The sequence below is a fragment of the Bos taurus genome, chromosome 15 (assembly GCF_002263795.3).
Source record: "Bos taurus isolate L1 Dominette 01449 registration number 42190680 breed Hereford chromosome 15, ARS-UCD2.0, whole genome shotgun sequence".
NCBI lineage: Eukaryota > Metazoa > Chordata > Mammalia > Artiodactyla > Bovidae > Bos > Bos taurus.
In genome coordinates, this window is record NC_037342.1 from 5056546 (window position 1) to 5071331 (window position 14786).

Below are 14786 nucleotides of genomic sequence, written 5' to 3' on the forward strand. Positions count from 1 at the left end.
CCAGCCATCATGATGGACTACTGTGCTTCTCAAGGTACTACAGTATATTAAAAATGTCTTCTCTGTTTTGTTTTTATGTATTATTTGTGTGAAAGTATTATAAACCTATTACAGTACAGTACTACATAGCAGACTGTGTTAGTTGGGGACCTGTGCTGTGGGCTGAGTCGCTCAGTCGTGTCTGACTCTTTTTGACACCATGGCCGCCAGGCTCTGTCCATGGGATTCTCCAGGCAAGAATACTGGCGAGGATTGCCATGCTCTCCTCCAGGGGATCTTCCCAAGCCAGGAATCAAACCCACGTCTGCCACGTTGCAGGCGGATTCTTTTACCATCTGAGCCACCTGGGAAGCCCAAGAATACTGGAGTGGGTAGCCTGGGCAAACTTTGTTGGACTTATGAACCAACTGGACTTACAAATGCACTCTCAGAATGGAACCTGACTGTATGTAGGGGACTTATTGTATTATATAAGGAATACTCTATTCTAACGTTGACTTAAGTTATTACTTTAAAAGGTACAAGGTGCTATCATTATCCATTGAAGTAAAAACTCGAGATAAACGACACAGGACAACTATATGCTAATATTGTGGGCCATGACTCATTACATATTTTATTCAAAGCTTAATTAATAAATGTTTCTTCTTGCTAAGACAGCTTTTACTGACATTAGGTTCTACTGGTTTTTGAGAAACAGAGCTGCTCCACACTGAATCCACTGGTCTTGGTTGCCTCCACATGGAATGCTGACATTGATCACCACACGATCCCTCTCAGCACTTGTGTAAACAGGCAAAGATATGCACTCGTCAGGGGAGTACGGACCATACGCAGCCTGTTTAAAAGAATTAATTTTGTTTTAAAATACAGCAATATACTGTTGAAGCAGATTAGTAGATAACCAAAGATATAAACATAAAACCCTCCCAAATAATACGATTTATTTAACATTTTATTATAAAATGTTTAAAATAAAGATTAGCATAATAAACCCCATCATTCAGCTGCAACAGTTATCAACTCATTGTATTTCATTTACAACCTTCCCCCAGCAACAAATATTACAGTATTTTGAACCAAATCCTACACAAAAAATTCACCTTAAATATTAAAATGTCTATGAATAAAATATAATCACAGTAATATTATCACATAAAAATATGAACAATAATTCCTTAATATCACCTTATATCCATTATCTCATTAACCCATACTTTTAAAAAGACTTTTTCTAAGAACAGCGGTTCAAACAGAGCCTTCATTCTGTGGTCTGCTATGTCTCTTACATCTCTTGAATTTACAAGTTTTCCCTCCTTTATTCTTTGCAATTTGTTTGCTAAAGTACTATACCAAAGAGTTTCCCACATTCTAACTTTTATTGGCTACATCCCCGAGGTATCTTGTCCTTTTGTTCTCTTTACTCTTGTAAAGGGATCTGGAGGTGAGTTCAGACTCAGATTATGTTTTTGGTGAAAACACTGCATAGGTAACAGTGTGTGCTTCATTCAAGAACAAATAGAGTGTGGCTGCCTCTCGTTTTTTATTGAAGGTTAACTGCTTTACAGAATTTTGTTGTTTTCTATCAAACCTCAACATGAATTAGCCATAGGTATACATATGTTCCCCCTCTCTTCAACCTTTCTTACATCTTCCTCCCCATCCAACCCCCCTAGGTTGATACAGAGCCCCTGTTTGAGTTCCCTGAAACATAAAGCAAATTCCCATAGATATTAGGTACCATTGATGATGATATACATCTTATTTATATTTAAGATTACAAAATGATGATCTAATTACATTATTTCTTCATTTCCAAATAGAAACATATCTATAAAGAAGAAATTCCACTTATCAATCATATGATTACCATGGAGGGAGGAAAGGCTAGATAAATGTTATTTAATTTCCCTTTATGTGCTTTTAGAACAATGAATTTTTTTCCTGTTATACTGAAAAGGTGATCAGTGACTACCTATTTTTGAAGTATCATTATGAACTCGTAGATTTAAACATATTCAATGTGTTTCAATGTAATGTAACCATGATTTTATTGGTGTTCAAAGTGTCAATTTTTGTGCAATGGGAACTCATTAATTTGGCCCCTGAGGGTTTTGTTTCTACATGTATCTAATCTTAGGAAGCATCCCTAGGGCCTTAGGAAGCATCACTACAAACAAAGCTAGTGGAGGTAATGGAATTCCACTTGAGCTATTTCAAATTCTAAAGATGATGCTGTGAAAGCGCTGCATTCAACATGCCAGGAAATTTGGAAAACACAGTGGTGGCCAAAGGACTGGGAACATCAGTTTTCATTCCAATCCCAAAGAAAGGTAATGCCAAAGGATGTTCAAACTCCTGTACAACTGACTCATCTCACACGCTAGCAAAGTAACGCTCAAAATTCTCCAAGTGAGGTTTCAACAGTATATTAACCGAGAATGTCCAGATGGTCAAGGTGGATTTAGAAAAGGCAGAGGAAGCAGAGATCAAACTGCATACATCCATTGGATCACAGAAAAAGTAAGAGAGTTCCAGAAAAACATCTACTTCTGCTTTATTGACTACACCAAAGCCTTTGACTATGTGGACCACAATAAACTGGAAAATTCTGAAAGAGATTGGAATACCAGACCACCTTACCTGCCTCCTGAGAAATCTGTATGCAGGTCAGGAAGCAACAGTTAGAACTGGACATGGAACAACAGACTAGTTCCAAATAGGAAAAGGAGTACGTCAAGGCTGTATATTGTCACCCTGCTTATTTAACTTATATGCAGAGAACATCATGCAAAATGCCGGGCTGGATGAAGCACAAGCTGGAATCAAGATTGCCAGGAGAAATATCGATAACCTCAGATATGAGGATGACACCACCCTTATGACAGAAAGCAAAGAAGAACTAAAGAGCCTCTTGATGAAAGTGAAAGACAGTGAAAATGCTGGCTTAAAACTAAACATTCAGAAAAAAAGAAGATCACATCATCCAGTCCCATCACTTCATGGCAAATAGATGGGGAAACGATGGAAACAGTGAGAGACTTTTATTTTCTTGGGCTGCAAGATCACTGCAGATGGTGACTGCAGCCATGAAATTAAAAGACACTAGCTCCTTGGAAGAAAAGCTATGACCAACCTAGACAGCATATTAAAAAACAGAGACATTACTTTGCCAACAAAGGTCTGTCTAGTCAAAGAATTGCTGCATTTGAACTGTGGTGTTGGATAAGACTCTTGAGAGTCCCTTGGACTGCAAGTAGATCAAACCAGTCAATTCTAAAGGAAATAAGTCCTGAATATTTATTGGAAGGACTGATTGATGAAGCTGAAGCTACAATACTTTGGCCATCTGATGTGAAGAACTGACTCACTGGAAAAGACCCTGATGCTGGCAAAGACTGAAGGCAGGAGGAGAAGGGGATTACAGAGGATGAGATGGTTGGATGGCATCACCGACTCGACGGACATGAGTTTGAGCAAGTTCCGGGAGATGGTGATGGACAGGGAAGCCTGGCGTGCTGTCCACGGGGTTGCAAAGTGTCGGGCATGACTGCATGACCTAACTGACTCTCTTATGTCCCTGCTGCTGCTGCTGCAAAGTCTCTTCAGTCGTGTCCGACTCTGTGGGACCCCATAGACAGCAGTCCACCAGGCTCCCCTGTCCCTGGGATACTCCAGGCAGGACACTGGAGTGGGTTGCCATTTCCTTCTCCAATGCATGAAAGTGAAAAGTGAAAGTGAAGTCACTCAGTCGTGTCCAACTCCTAGCGACCCCATGGACTGCAGCCCACCAGGCCCCTCCATCCATGGGATTTTCCAGTCAAGAGTACTGGAGCGGGTTGCCATTGCCTTCTCCGTCTTATGTCCCTAGTCATCTTCAAAAGCTTTTTTTCCTTCTAGTGTCTCAAGACGCTGTAAGTTCATCTTGTTTATCTGCTGTCTCAGAAATAAAGGACAGTCATTACTCTGAAGATCCTCAGATCCTTTATGAAGATACACTTTATTTTTTTTTTTTCCTCCAATTTTATTTTATTTTTAAACTTTACATAATTGTATTAGTTTTGCCAAATATCAAAATGAATCCACCCTCAGATCCTTTAAAAAAATGGTGCCTGCATGCATGCTCATTTGCTGAGTCCTGTCCAACTCTTTGTGACACCATAGACTATAGCCCGCCAGGCTCCTCTGTCCGTAAGATTTTTTCCAGGCAGGAATACTGGAGTGGGTTGCCATTTCCTCCTCCAGGGGATCCTCCAAACCCAGGGATCACACCTGCATCTCCTGCATAGTAGGTGATTCTTCACTACCGAGCCACCTGGGATGGTTCTAGGGACCACAGTCTGGGTGCTAGAAATGATCTATCATTTTCCTTCTAGGACTTTTTAGTGATTGAAGCTCAGAAACACGTATTTTTTAAAGAAAATCATCAGAAGTTCCTAATAATTCCAGTTCAAATTTAGGATTAATGTTATTTATTGAATATATAATTTTATTTAAAGTATGGATTATGTTTAGAGTTAGAATGAAACATAAGACAAAGTTGGACTCATTCTAAAATTTTACAAATGATAAATTAGAAACTTATGGAAAAATTTTCATAACTTGGTTAAGCAAGTGGCAAAGTTGTCATAGGTAGTACAGTTGAAAAAAAAAAAATTGGCATTTGAATACTAGCTTGTCTAGGCGCTCCTGACCCTACAGTGTAGATTATTCTCTGACTATCAGTTTCCCTATCATCAAAGGGACATAAACAACACCTGAATCCAATGATATATTTAGGAGTGGAAGGTATTATTTATCCACATACCTTCAAATCTTAGGACTACATATGCATACATTGTCTTTAATTCTTACTAACTGTAAAATCAGTTTAAGAAAAGTCCCAGCTTTTTACCATCTACTACATGTCATGGATGGTGCTAGGATAGAGAGAAATAAAAATATTTTTGCTTCATGAAAAAATTTAAAACATTCTGTTTTTAAGAGTGGTATCATAGATTACTTTGCCAACAAAGGTTCGTCTAGTCAAGGCTATGGTTTTTCCAGTGGTCATATATGGATGTGAGAGTTGGACTGTGAAGAAGGCTGAGCGCCGAAGAATTGATGCTTTTGAACTGTGGTGTTGGAGAAGACTCTTGAGAGTCCCTTGGACTGCAAGGAGTTCCAACCAGTCCATTCTGAAGGAGATCAGCCCTGGGATTTCTTTGGAAGGAATGATGCTAAAGCTGAAACTCCAATACTTTGGCCACCTTATGCAAAGAGTTGACTCATTGGAAAAGACTCTGATGCTGGGAGGGATTGGGGGCAGGAGGAGAAGGGGATGACAGAGGAGGAGATGGCTGGATGGCATCACTGACTCGATGGACATGAGTCTCAGTGAACTCCGGGAGTTGGTGATGGACAGGGAGGCCTGGCGTTCTGCGATTCATGGGGTCGCAAAGAGTCGGACACGACTGAGTGACTGATCTGATCTGATCTGATCATATAGAATTTTGATTATCTTTTTTAAGCCTCATCTCTATTACTCAAACAAACATGAAAATGTTCTAACTTTTCTAAGTCCTTGATACAATTCAGTTAAGTCTCTTTAAAACTCATTCATTTCTAAACAATAACATAAGAAATGTACATGAGAAAATGTATTCTTTTTGAAGAATCATTATCTAAACAGATAAAAAAACCATCTGCCTTGAATCTTTCTAATTTTTTTCTCTATGTTTGTATTGATGATTCTGTCAGTTACTCATCCACTCATTTACCAGCATTTATGTGCTAACATTGTCCCTGGAATTATAAAGGTTAAGAATTTCAATATATATTCAAATAGGGAAAAGAATAATCATCTTTGAAACTTATAATTTAGTTTGCTGCTGCTAAGTCACTTCAGTCGTGTCCGACTCTGTGAGACCCCATAGACGGCAGCCCACCAGGCTCCCCTGTCTCTGGGATTCTCCAGGCAAGAACACTGGAGTGGGTTGCCATTTCCTTCTCCAATGCATGAAAGTGAAAAGTGAAAGTGAAGTCGTTCAGTCATGTCCGACTCTTAGCGACCCCATGGACTGCAGCCTACTAGGCTCCTCCATCCATGGGATTTTCCAGGCAAGAGTACTGGAGTGGGGTGCCATTGCCTTCTCCATAATTTAGTTTAGGAAACAGCATACACATCAAATATTTAGAATGCAATTTCTGGAAAAATTAGTACTTTACAAAATCAAAGTAAACTACTACTCTGGGATATATTAACCTAACAAGGATTAATGGAGAGAATGAATCCTGAGTGGGGTCTCAGAAAAAATATGGAACTTGGTGTAAAGACAATTTTCAACCATTTTTAGTCACTGCCTAATCTCTTCCCTGTTTTCCAATTCTGCTTAAATGGCAAAGCTTTAGGATTCAGAAATTCCTGTAATTTTCATAACACCTCAGCCGTTCCTAAAGTTAGTACCTAGTGCAAGCTTTCTTCAGGTATTGCCTTTAAATTCTTCAGCAAAGAGCAGACAAACATTACATATTTGTTGAACTGAAATGATGTGAATCTTTGAATGTCTATTTATAATCCCAGGAAAGGTCTTCAATTATCTTTCTCTGCCACCTGATATTTGCTTTGTTTCATCTAACTTCTATGGTCAAAAATGAAAATAAAACATCACACTGAAATGTTTTATAATGCTATCACTTTCTATTCAGAAGATTTCTTTATATCTCTTCATTTTAACACCAAGCAATTTTCTCTTTAAATCAAGAATCTAAGAATAATGCAAAGTTGATTCTTTGAATATTCAGTATCAATTTACTAGTGTTTGTATATATTTCCAAATCCTTCCAAACCTGCTTTTGGTTGTAGGCTTTATGTTTAAGTGAGGGTACAAATCTCCCCAGCAAAAACCCACAGTATTTTAAAAGCAAAGTACCATAGTTGCTTCTTAACATTTAACTGTTCAAAATCTTGTACATGGTAAATGTTAAAACCTCCTGTAAAAAAGTTAAATGGACTTGCTCTTAGGTAACCAATAAATAAATGAGCAAAGTAATAGAGCTAAGTGCTTTGTCATTCTCACTCAGCATATCTTATGCAGACAGAAGTTTCATAAATATTGTTAACTGAATTAAATTCTTATGGCACAACTCCCTCTTTAATATGTTTATCTTAATAGAAAAAGCATAAGACCCTGCTGGGCAGAAATATTTGGATGAAACTAAAATTTTATTAATTATTAATAAATATACTAAGAGCTCAATGCAAAAAAAGAGATACATTAGAAGGACTTCAAATATTTCATATTATATTACATAAACAACTTAATTTGAAATTATTAAAATTAAACATATAAAAACCTATATATTGTGATTACTCACACTCATGCCTAGGCCCTAAGGAAAGTGACTTAAAAGTATATACATACCGCAAATAGAAGGCAACATGCTAATAAGTAAAAGAAGCTATTTACAAAGTCAAATGGTGATACTAGGTATCACTTAGCCAACAAACCAAAGAAAATAACAAAATAAAATAACACCAGAGAACAAACAAAAAAACACCCAAATTAACCCCAGGTGAATCATGATAACTATTTTGCCAATATCAATTCAAATTTCACTCTAATAAAACATGTGAGGGCAAACTTCACATGATGAGAAATAGCTTTATGCATAAGGTCCAACTTATTTGTGCATAAGGTCCAACCAACTTCTATTATGAACCAAGTCAATGAACAGCTATTCGCTTTAGAAAAGAAGATGTGAGGAAATCAGAAGTTTAATGTACATAAAAATGGCATTATGAGTAATGCAACCCTGAAAAAAATAACTATTTCAGAACAGGAAATTAAACAACCTGCCAACAATAAATATTTTGAAAGACTCTGTTCTGTCAAGAATGTCTAGCTACTCTTTAAAATGTACTTTGGTAGAGAACTACTTCACTGTTTTTCAATAATACAATGCTAACAACACTGCTTTCAGAGTAAGTCCTTAAGAAAAAAAAGTCACATAGAAAAAATAGTACTTTTTAATATTTTTAAATCAGAGTATATAAAAGGCAGAGTTTTCAGCATATATCATTTTATACTGTGAGGGGTATGTGTAATCATTTTATAGTCATAATTTCCCTGGGAATGAAATGGTTTCTAAAGTTGAACTGGCAACTGTGACACCTTTTGGAAGGTATAGGCCTGTGGGGTTCAGGCTGGTCCAGAATTTCTATGTTACTGTGGGGCTGACAGACCCTAAGTAATGCTTTTCACTGGAAAAATAGATGAAAGGCAAACTGACTTCCTATGGAATTTAAGAACAGGGCATTATAAAGACTGACCTACCTAACTGTTATGTGGAACACTAGATCCTGATTGAGGTGGGGTGCAGGTGCAGGAAAAGGGTTGTTTGTTAGGAAACTTTTGGGAATTCTCAGTTTTTAACATTCTCAAAAACACCATGAATTTCTAAATTTAAATTTGTATACTGAACAAGTTTTCTGAGAACCATTATGGAAAAATGCAGTGTAGAACACTTTGGAGAAAGTGAATGCTTTTTTGGGTAAAATCCCTTAGGGGAATCTTAATTTGGACCTATGTTAATTTAACCCCCAGTACTGAGCTGGAACTGGAAGAACCTTAAGAATCTGCATCATGAATGAATGAATGAATGAACGCTTAAATGAATCATGTGAGTGTAGGATATATTACTTGCTGAACATCAATAATGGTAAACAGAAACACGAGGAAAACAGCACCAGCGTTTCACTACCTTTTAATTCTTTTGGACATTCCTACTTAGAATTTTGTTAGCTGACAAAGTACATTACATATAACAGAAGCAATAGTAAACCTCCTACTTTCCTCAATAAAAGTCTTAAGAATTAGCTGTTCATATCCTTTGTTATAAGGGTGGTGTCATCTGCATATCTGCGGTTACTGATATTTCTCCCAGCAATCTTGATTCCAGCTTGTGCTTCTTCCAGCACAGCGTTTCTCATGATGTACTCTGCATATAAGCTAAATAAGCAGGGTGACAATATACAGCCTTGACGTACTCCTTTTCCTATTTGGAACCAGTCTGTTGTTCCATGTCCAGTTCTAACTGTTGCTTCCTGACCTGCATATAGGTTTCTCAAGAGGCAGCAAGGAGATCCAACCAGCCCATTCTAAAGGAGATCGGTCCTAGGTGTTCTTTGGAAGGAATGATGCTAAAGCTGAAACTCCAGTACTCTGGCTACCTCATGCGAAGAGTTGACTCATTGGACAAGACCCTGATGCTGGGAGGGATTGGGGGCAGGAGGAGAAGGGGACGACAGAGGATGAGATGGCTGGATGGCATCACCGACTCAATGGACGTGAGTTTGAGTGAACTCTGGGAGTTGGTGATGGACAGGGAGGCCTGGCGTGCTGCAATTCATGGCGTTGCAAAGAGTCGGACATGACTAAACAACTGAACTGAACTGAACTGAACTGATCCTTTGTTAAGTATTACCATGTAAGTTCTTCGGTCTTTCACAACCTAAAATGCTCTTTTATGATGTAAACACCATGCACCTCACAGCAATGCTGTGCAAATGACTGGCTATGCAAATGACTGGGCCTCTTTCCACTGAAATAGAGTTGTTCAGGACTTTCAGATGTCAGATGCACGTGTGCATGCACGCTCAGCGCTGTCCAACTCTGTGCGACTCCAGAGACCGCAGTCCGACGGGCTCCTCCGTCCATGGGATGCTCCAGGCAAGAGTACTGGAAAGAGTTGCCATGCCTTCCTCCAGGAGATCTTCCCAAACCAGGGATCAACCTGTATCTCTTGTGGAACCTGCACTGCAGGCAGATTCTTTACTGTTGAGCCACTGGGGATGCCCTTCTTTCTCCTTGTTGCTGCTGCTGCTGCTGCTGCTAAGTCGCTTCAATCGTGTCCGACTCTGTGCGACCCCACAGACGGCCTCCTACCAGGCTCCTCTGTCCCTGGGATTCTCCAGGCAAGAACACTGGAGTGGGTTGCCATTTCCTTCTCCAATGCATGAAAGTGAAAAGTGAAAGTGTGTAAGTGTAACACACTTAGTTGTGTTCTCTTAGCAACCCCATGGACTGCAGCCTACCAGGCTCCTCCGTCCATGGGATTTTCCAGGCAAGAGTACTGGAGTGGGGTGCCATTGCCTTCTCCGTCTTTCTCCTTAGGTATCAGATAGTATGATGCAAATAGTTTGTGGAATAACCTTATTCAGGCCCAAAAGGAATTAGCTACCAAAGTTCTGAACTTCCTGATTTTCTTTAAGCTTACTAAATGATTCTGCACTTTCTGCAATAAAGTAGCTGTAAGAGTAAGTGGGAAAAGAACTCGTTTACTTGTTTATGTGAGTTGATGTTGATGCTTCCTTCGATTTTATATTGGTTCCTACCTTCTTGGTAAAAATGCATTAAAATATGATGATCCCCACCAAATTCTGAAAAGCTTATTAAAGACAGATATAGCTGGCATAAAAAATAATTTCTTGAACAAAATAATACTTAACTCAAGCAGAAGTTGGAGAGTTTGACAGTTTATACAGAGTCAGCAAACTTTTCTGTAAGACGCCAGATAGTAAATAATTTCAGGATTTATGGGCTATATGTCTTGGAGGTAACTGTATCTTTAACTCCACTGCAGCAGTCTGGAAGCATCTACATAAATGAGCAGAGCTGTTTTCCACACAAAATTTTCTTCATGGACACCAAAATTCACTTAATTCATTTCAGTTAACTTACATGTCATAAAATACTATCCTTCTGAGTTTTGCATCTATTTAAAAAGATACAAGTCATTCATGATCACATTACTGTGGGCTGCACAAAAATAAGCAGTGCACTGGATTTGGCCTGTGGACTGCAGTTTCCTAAACACTAGTTTATACTATAGGTTGACTCAGTATCAGGCCCAAGATTTAAGAGAAATAACCTGAATTTGAAACTTACTTGCCTACCTTGATCAAGCTACACAGTCTTTTAAACTTAGGTTTTCTGAGTTTACAAAGGAGATGATCACACTTTTAATGTTTTAAAATGTTTTTATAACAATATTTTCCTATTTCAGTATTTCCTATTTCAAATATTTTTGGAAGGTCTATCTTATATTCTAAACATCCTGTACAGTGTTTGACACATAATCAATACAGATAAATATTCATTGCTATTATTCAAACACTAATGCTACTATTGGGGGACCTATAACAAATCACTTAGTTTACCAGATTTGCAGTTTCTTCCTCAATAAAACATAGAGAAAAACTGCTCTACCAAACTCAGAGGATTACTGTGAAAACATATGTGATTGTATTTCACTCTATGTCAATCTTCAGTTCTCTCAGTGCTACACCAATTTTCTAAAACTAAAAATCTGATCTTACCACACACCTGTTCTGCATTCTTAATGACTTTCTATTGATCATAAGGCAGGCTCAACTCCTTGGCATGGCTCCAAGGCTTGTCATACTTGGGCTCAGCTTTTTTTTCTGACTACATCCCCTATCACTCTTCGATTTGAACCATTCCAGTACATTCCAGATGTACTATACTTGCAGTTCCCAGAACAACCTAAATTCTTTTCATATCTCCATGCATTCAAAACTACGTCCCCTTCTATACAGAATGCATTTTTGAATTTGTCCTTGAACTTTTCATACTTCTATTGTGAATACAGTTTGGGGAAGATTCTTCCTTTCCCTGTGAGATCATCAGACTTTCCCTCTTCTGCTTACACATGATAGAGCTGAGGTCTCCTTCATCTGCCAAAACATTTTATGTAATCCTCCATAAATGTACTTCTGTAACTTTGAACTGAATAGTTTCTCTTCCCCTTTGTCTCTACTCAACAGAAGATTCTTTGAAGGAAGAAATTTATTTTGTTACCCTACTCTTCAGAACATGGTATATAACAGGAACTTAAGTATTGAATGATGATTGAAAGCACTTAGTGGAGATGGCAATGGCACCCCACTCCAGTACTCTTGCCTGGAAAATCCCATGGATGGAGAAACCTGGTAGGCTGCAGTCCATGGGGTCGCTAAGAGTCAGACACAACTGAGCGACTTCACTTTCACTTTTCACTTTCATGCACTGGAGAAGGCAATGGCAACCCACTCCAGTGTTCTTGCCTGGAGAATCCCAGGGACGGGGGAGCCTGGTGGGCTACTGTCTATGGGTTTGCACAGCGTCGGACACTACTGAAGCGACTTAGAAGCAGCAGTGTACTATAAAGTACCATATGAAATAATTATCATACTATTATAAAAACATTTAAAAATGTTTACTTCAGGATAAGTCAGACTTACCACATGTACTAAGTAACCATGTAAGTTAGTAACTTACCCTGGTGAGTACTTCACAGATACAGGGGCTCAACATGGTTCTATAGGAAACACCAGTCTCCACTTTCAAATGAGGCTCATTGAGACCAGGCAATTAGCCCCAAATCACCCAGATCATAAGTTTGAGAGCTGAGAATGGGATTTAGTCTGTTAGACTCCAAAATTCTGTGTTCTGAAACACTTAGCAACATGTCCCATATTCTCTCTCCTCTTAGTTGATCCAGGAGAGGCAGTCAAAACAGTAAGGTTATATGGGAAAATGAGCCTCACTTAAGGAAGGAGGGGAAAAATGAGGTGGGGAAGCACCTTAAATCCTTCCATTATGTGTCAGGAAAAAGTGCAAAAGCCTTGGAGGAAATCCCTTTTACAAAAATAATAAATTCATCTTATCTTTCAATAATCTCTTTTATTGACTATGCCAATTCATTTTATCTCTTTACATGAACTATTTTTTGAATTAAATTATTTTTAGCTTTCCATTCCAGTTCTTTTTTTTAAAGTATGGTAAATAAAATGGTATAGAAATGATACTCAGACCACAGTGTTGTAGAAGGATAAATTCCAAGTCTTACAAGGTTATGTTGCTTTTTATACAGCCCAGTACAACACTGCATTTTTGATTTGCATTCAGATAATGGTCAGTTATGTGGGTATTGCTTGAGGTCATTGTCTTCTGCATTTATGCCTACTCAGGTATTCTCCATGCTCTCTATTCTATGGCTGGGATTTCTCTATAACTGAGGAGAAGGCAATGGCAACCCACTCCAGTACTCTTGCCTGGAAAATCCCACGGATGGAGGAGCCTGGTAGACTGCAGTCCATAGGGTTGCAAAGAGTTGGACATAACTGAGCGACTTCACTTTTACTTTTCACTTTCATGCATTGGAGGAGGACATGGCAACCCACTCCAGAGTTCTTGCCTGGAGAACAATGGGCAAGGGATGGGGGAGCCTGGTGGGCTGCCATCTATGGGGTCGCACAGAGTCAGACATGACTGAAGTGACTTAGCAGCAGCAGCAGCAGCCCCATAAGGGAACCAGTTTATACGTGTCCTACCTTTCCTCTTCATCAAGGTCACCATATGGCTTTTAATTTTGTTTGCCAAAGAATTAACACTTTACATAATTAAAAAACTGGCGTCATATACAACTTTATATGTTATCTTAACCTTAACTTTTATACATAACTTTCAATATGGTTCATACACCTCATGTGTGTAATCCATAATTGATTGATATACCAATTTCTTACATGAATCAATAGCTTGATAGAAATAAAATAATTTAACTTTCTCTCATTTCATAAGAGAAAATGAAGCTTATATGGCGGGGGGAAATGGAGAGTTTCTCAGAAATGTATGTTCTTTTAGGTCAGAGGATGCTCTTATATATCTCTGAGCAGTAACTGCTATGGTTTTATTAGTTTCTATTTTAAAATACATATTCTTATTTTTTTTTATTTTTTTACTTTACAAAAGGAATTATAATAATTAGAAAATTCAATGAAATATTTCCCAACTGTAAAATTATTTTTCTTATAGTAAACAGTATAAGAAATTGTTTTGTTGGTGAATATATACACAATCAAAATTTTAAGCTTAAATGTATTCATACTTACATTTAAAAATTCTATTGTTAAGTAAAAGTTACACACTTCATCTACAAATATGTCCTACTTTAAAGACAAATATCCCTCAAGTTCCATTGTTAAAAAATTGAAGGTTTTAAAAGGGAAAGTGAAAGTCACTCAGTCGTGTCTGACTCTTTTGGAACCCATGACTACACGGTCCATTGAATTCTCCAGGCAAGAATACTGGAGTGGGTAGCTCTTTGTTTCTCCAGGGGATCTTCCCAACCCAGGGATCGAACCCAGGTCTCCGGCATTACAGAAGAATTCTTTCTTTACGAGCTGAGCCACAAGGGAAGCCCCTTAAAAGGGAAAAGTTAACTTAGTAAGTCTCTGTCAAGACAGTTTTCTTCATTTGCCAATCAGGACAAGGTAAGATATGAAAGCCAGATGTGTATTAACATCGTGCTGCTTTCGATTTCTGCATGCTTAGATATACGAAACACATTTAAGTTATGTGACTACATATTTCCTCATTTAAGCTATGTGAACACATTTCCACATTTGAAAATAGGAATAATAATATCCACCTTTCAGGGCTACTCAGAAAAGTATATAAGGTAAAGTATATAAAACATTTAGCACATTGCTGAAAATAACAGGAACATTGGTAGTTCACATAACTATTTAGCATTTTTTTCTTTTCAGACTAAAGCTTATTTAGAAATTATGATGTTATTCTTTTCATAACAAAATAAAGGCTTTAAAATGTCCTATCAGTTCAGTTCAGTCACTCAGTCACGTCCGACTCTTTGCAACCCCACGGACTGCAGCACGCCAGGCCTCCCGGTCCATCACTAACTCCCAGAGATTACTCAAACTCATGTCCCTTGAGTCGGTG

General features: G+C 38.2%; 1 protein-coding gene across 2 annotated transcripts in view; it reads right to left on the reverse strand.

Annotated features, from left to right (window-relative positions):
• Positions 1-582: 582 nt before the first annotated feature.
• The window catches only part of DYNC2H1 (dynein cytoplasmic 2 heavy chain 1), a 395032-nt gene continuing 380828 nt past the window's right edge, over positions 583-14786 (reverse strand). For both annotated transcript variants that reach the window (XM_024975702.2, XM_024975701.2), the window contains one exon: positions 583-838. In XM_024975702.2, coding sequence (XP_024831470.1) covers positions 680-838 — 159 coding nt within the window. In that variant the 3' untranslated portion in view covers positions 583-679. The remainder of the gene's footprint in view (positions 839-14786) is intronic.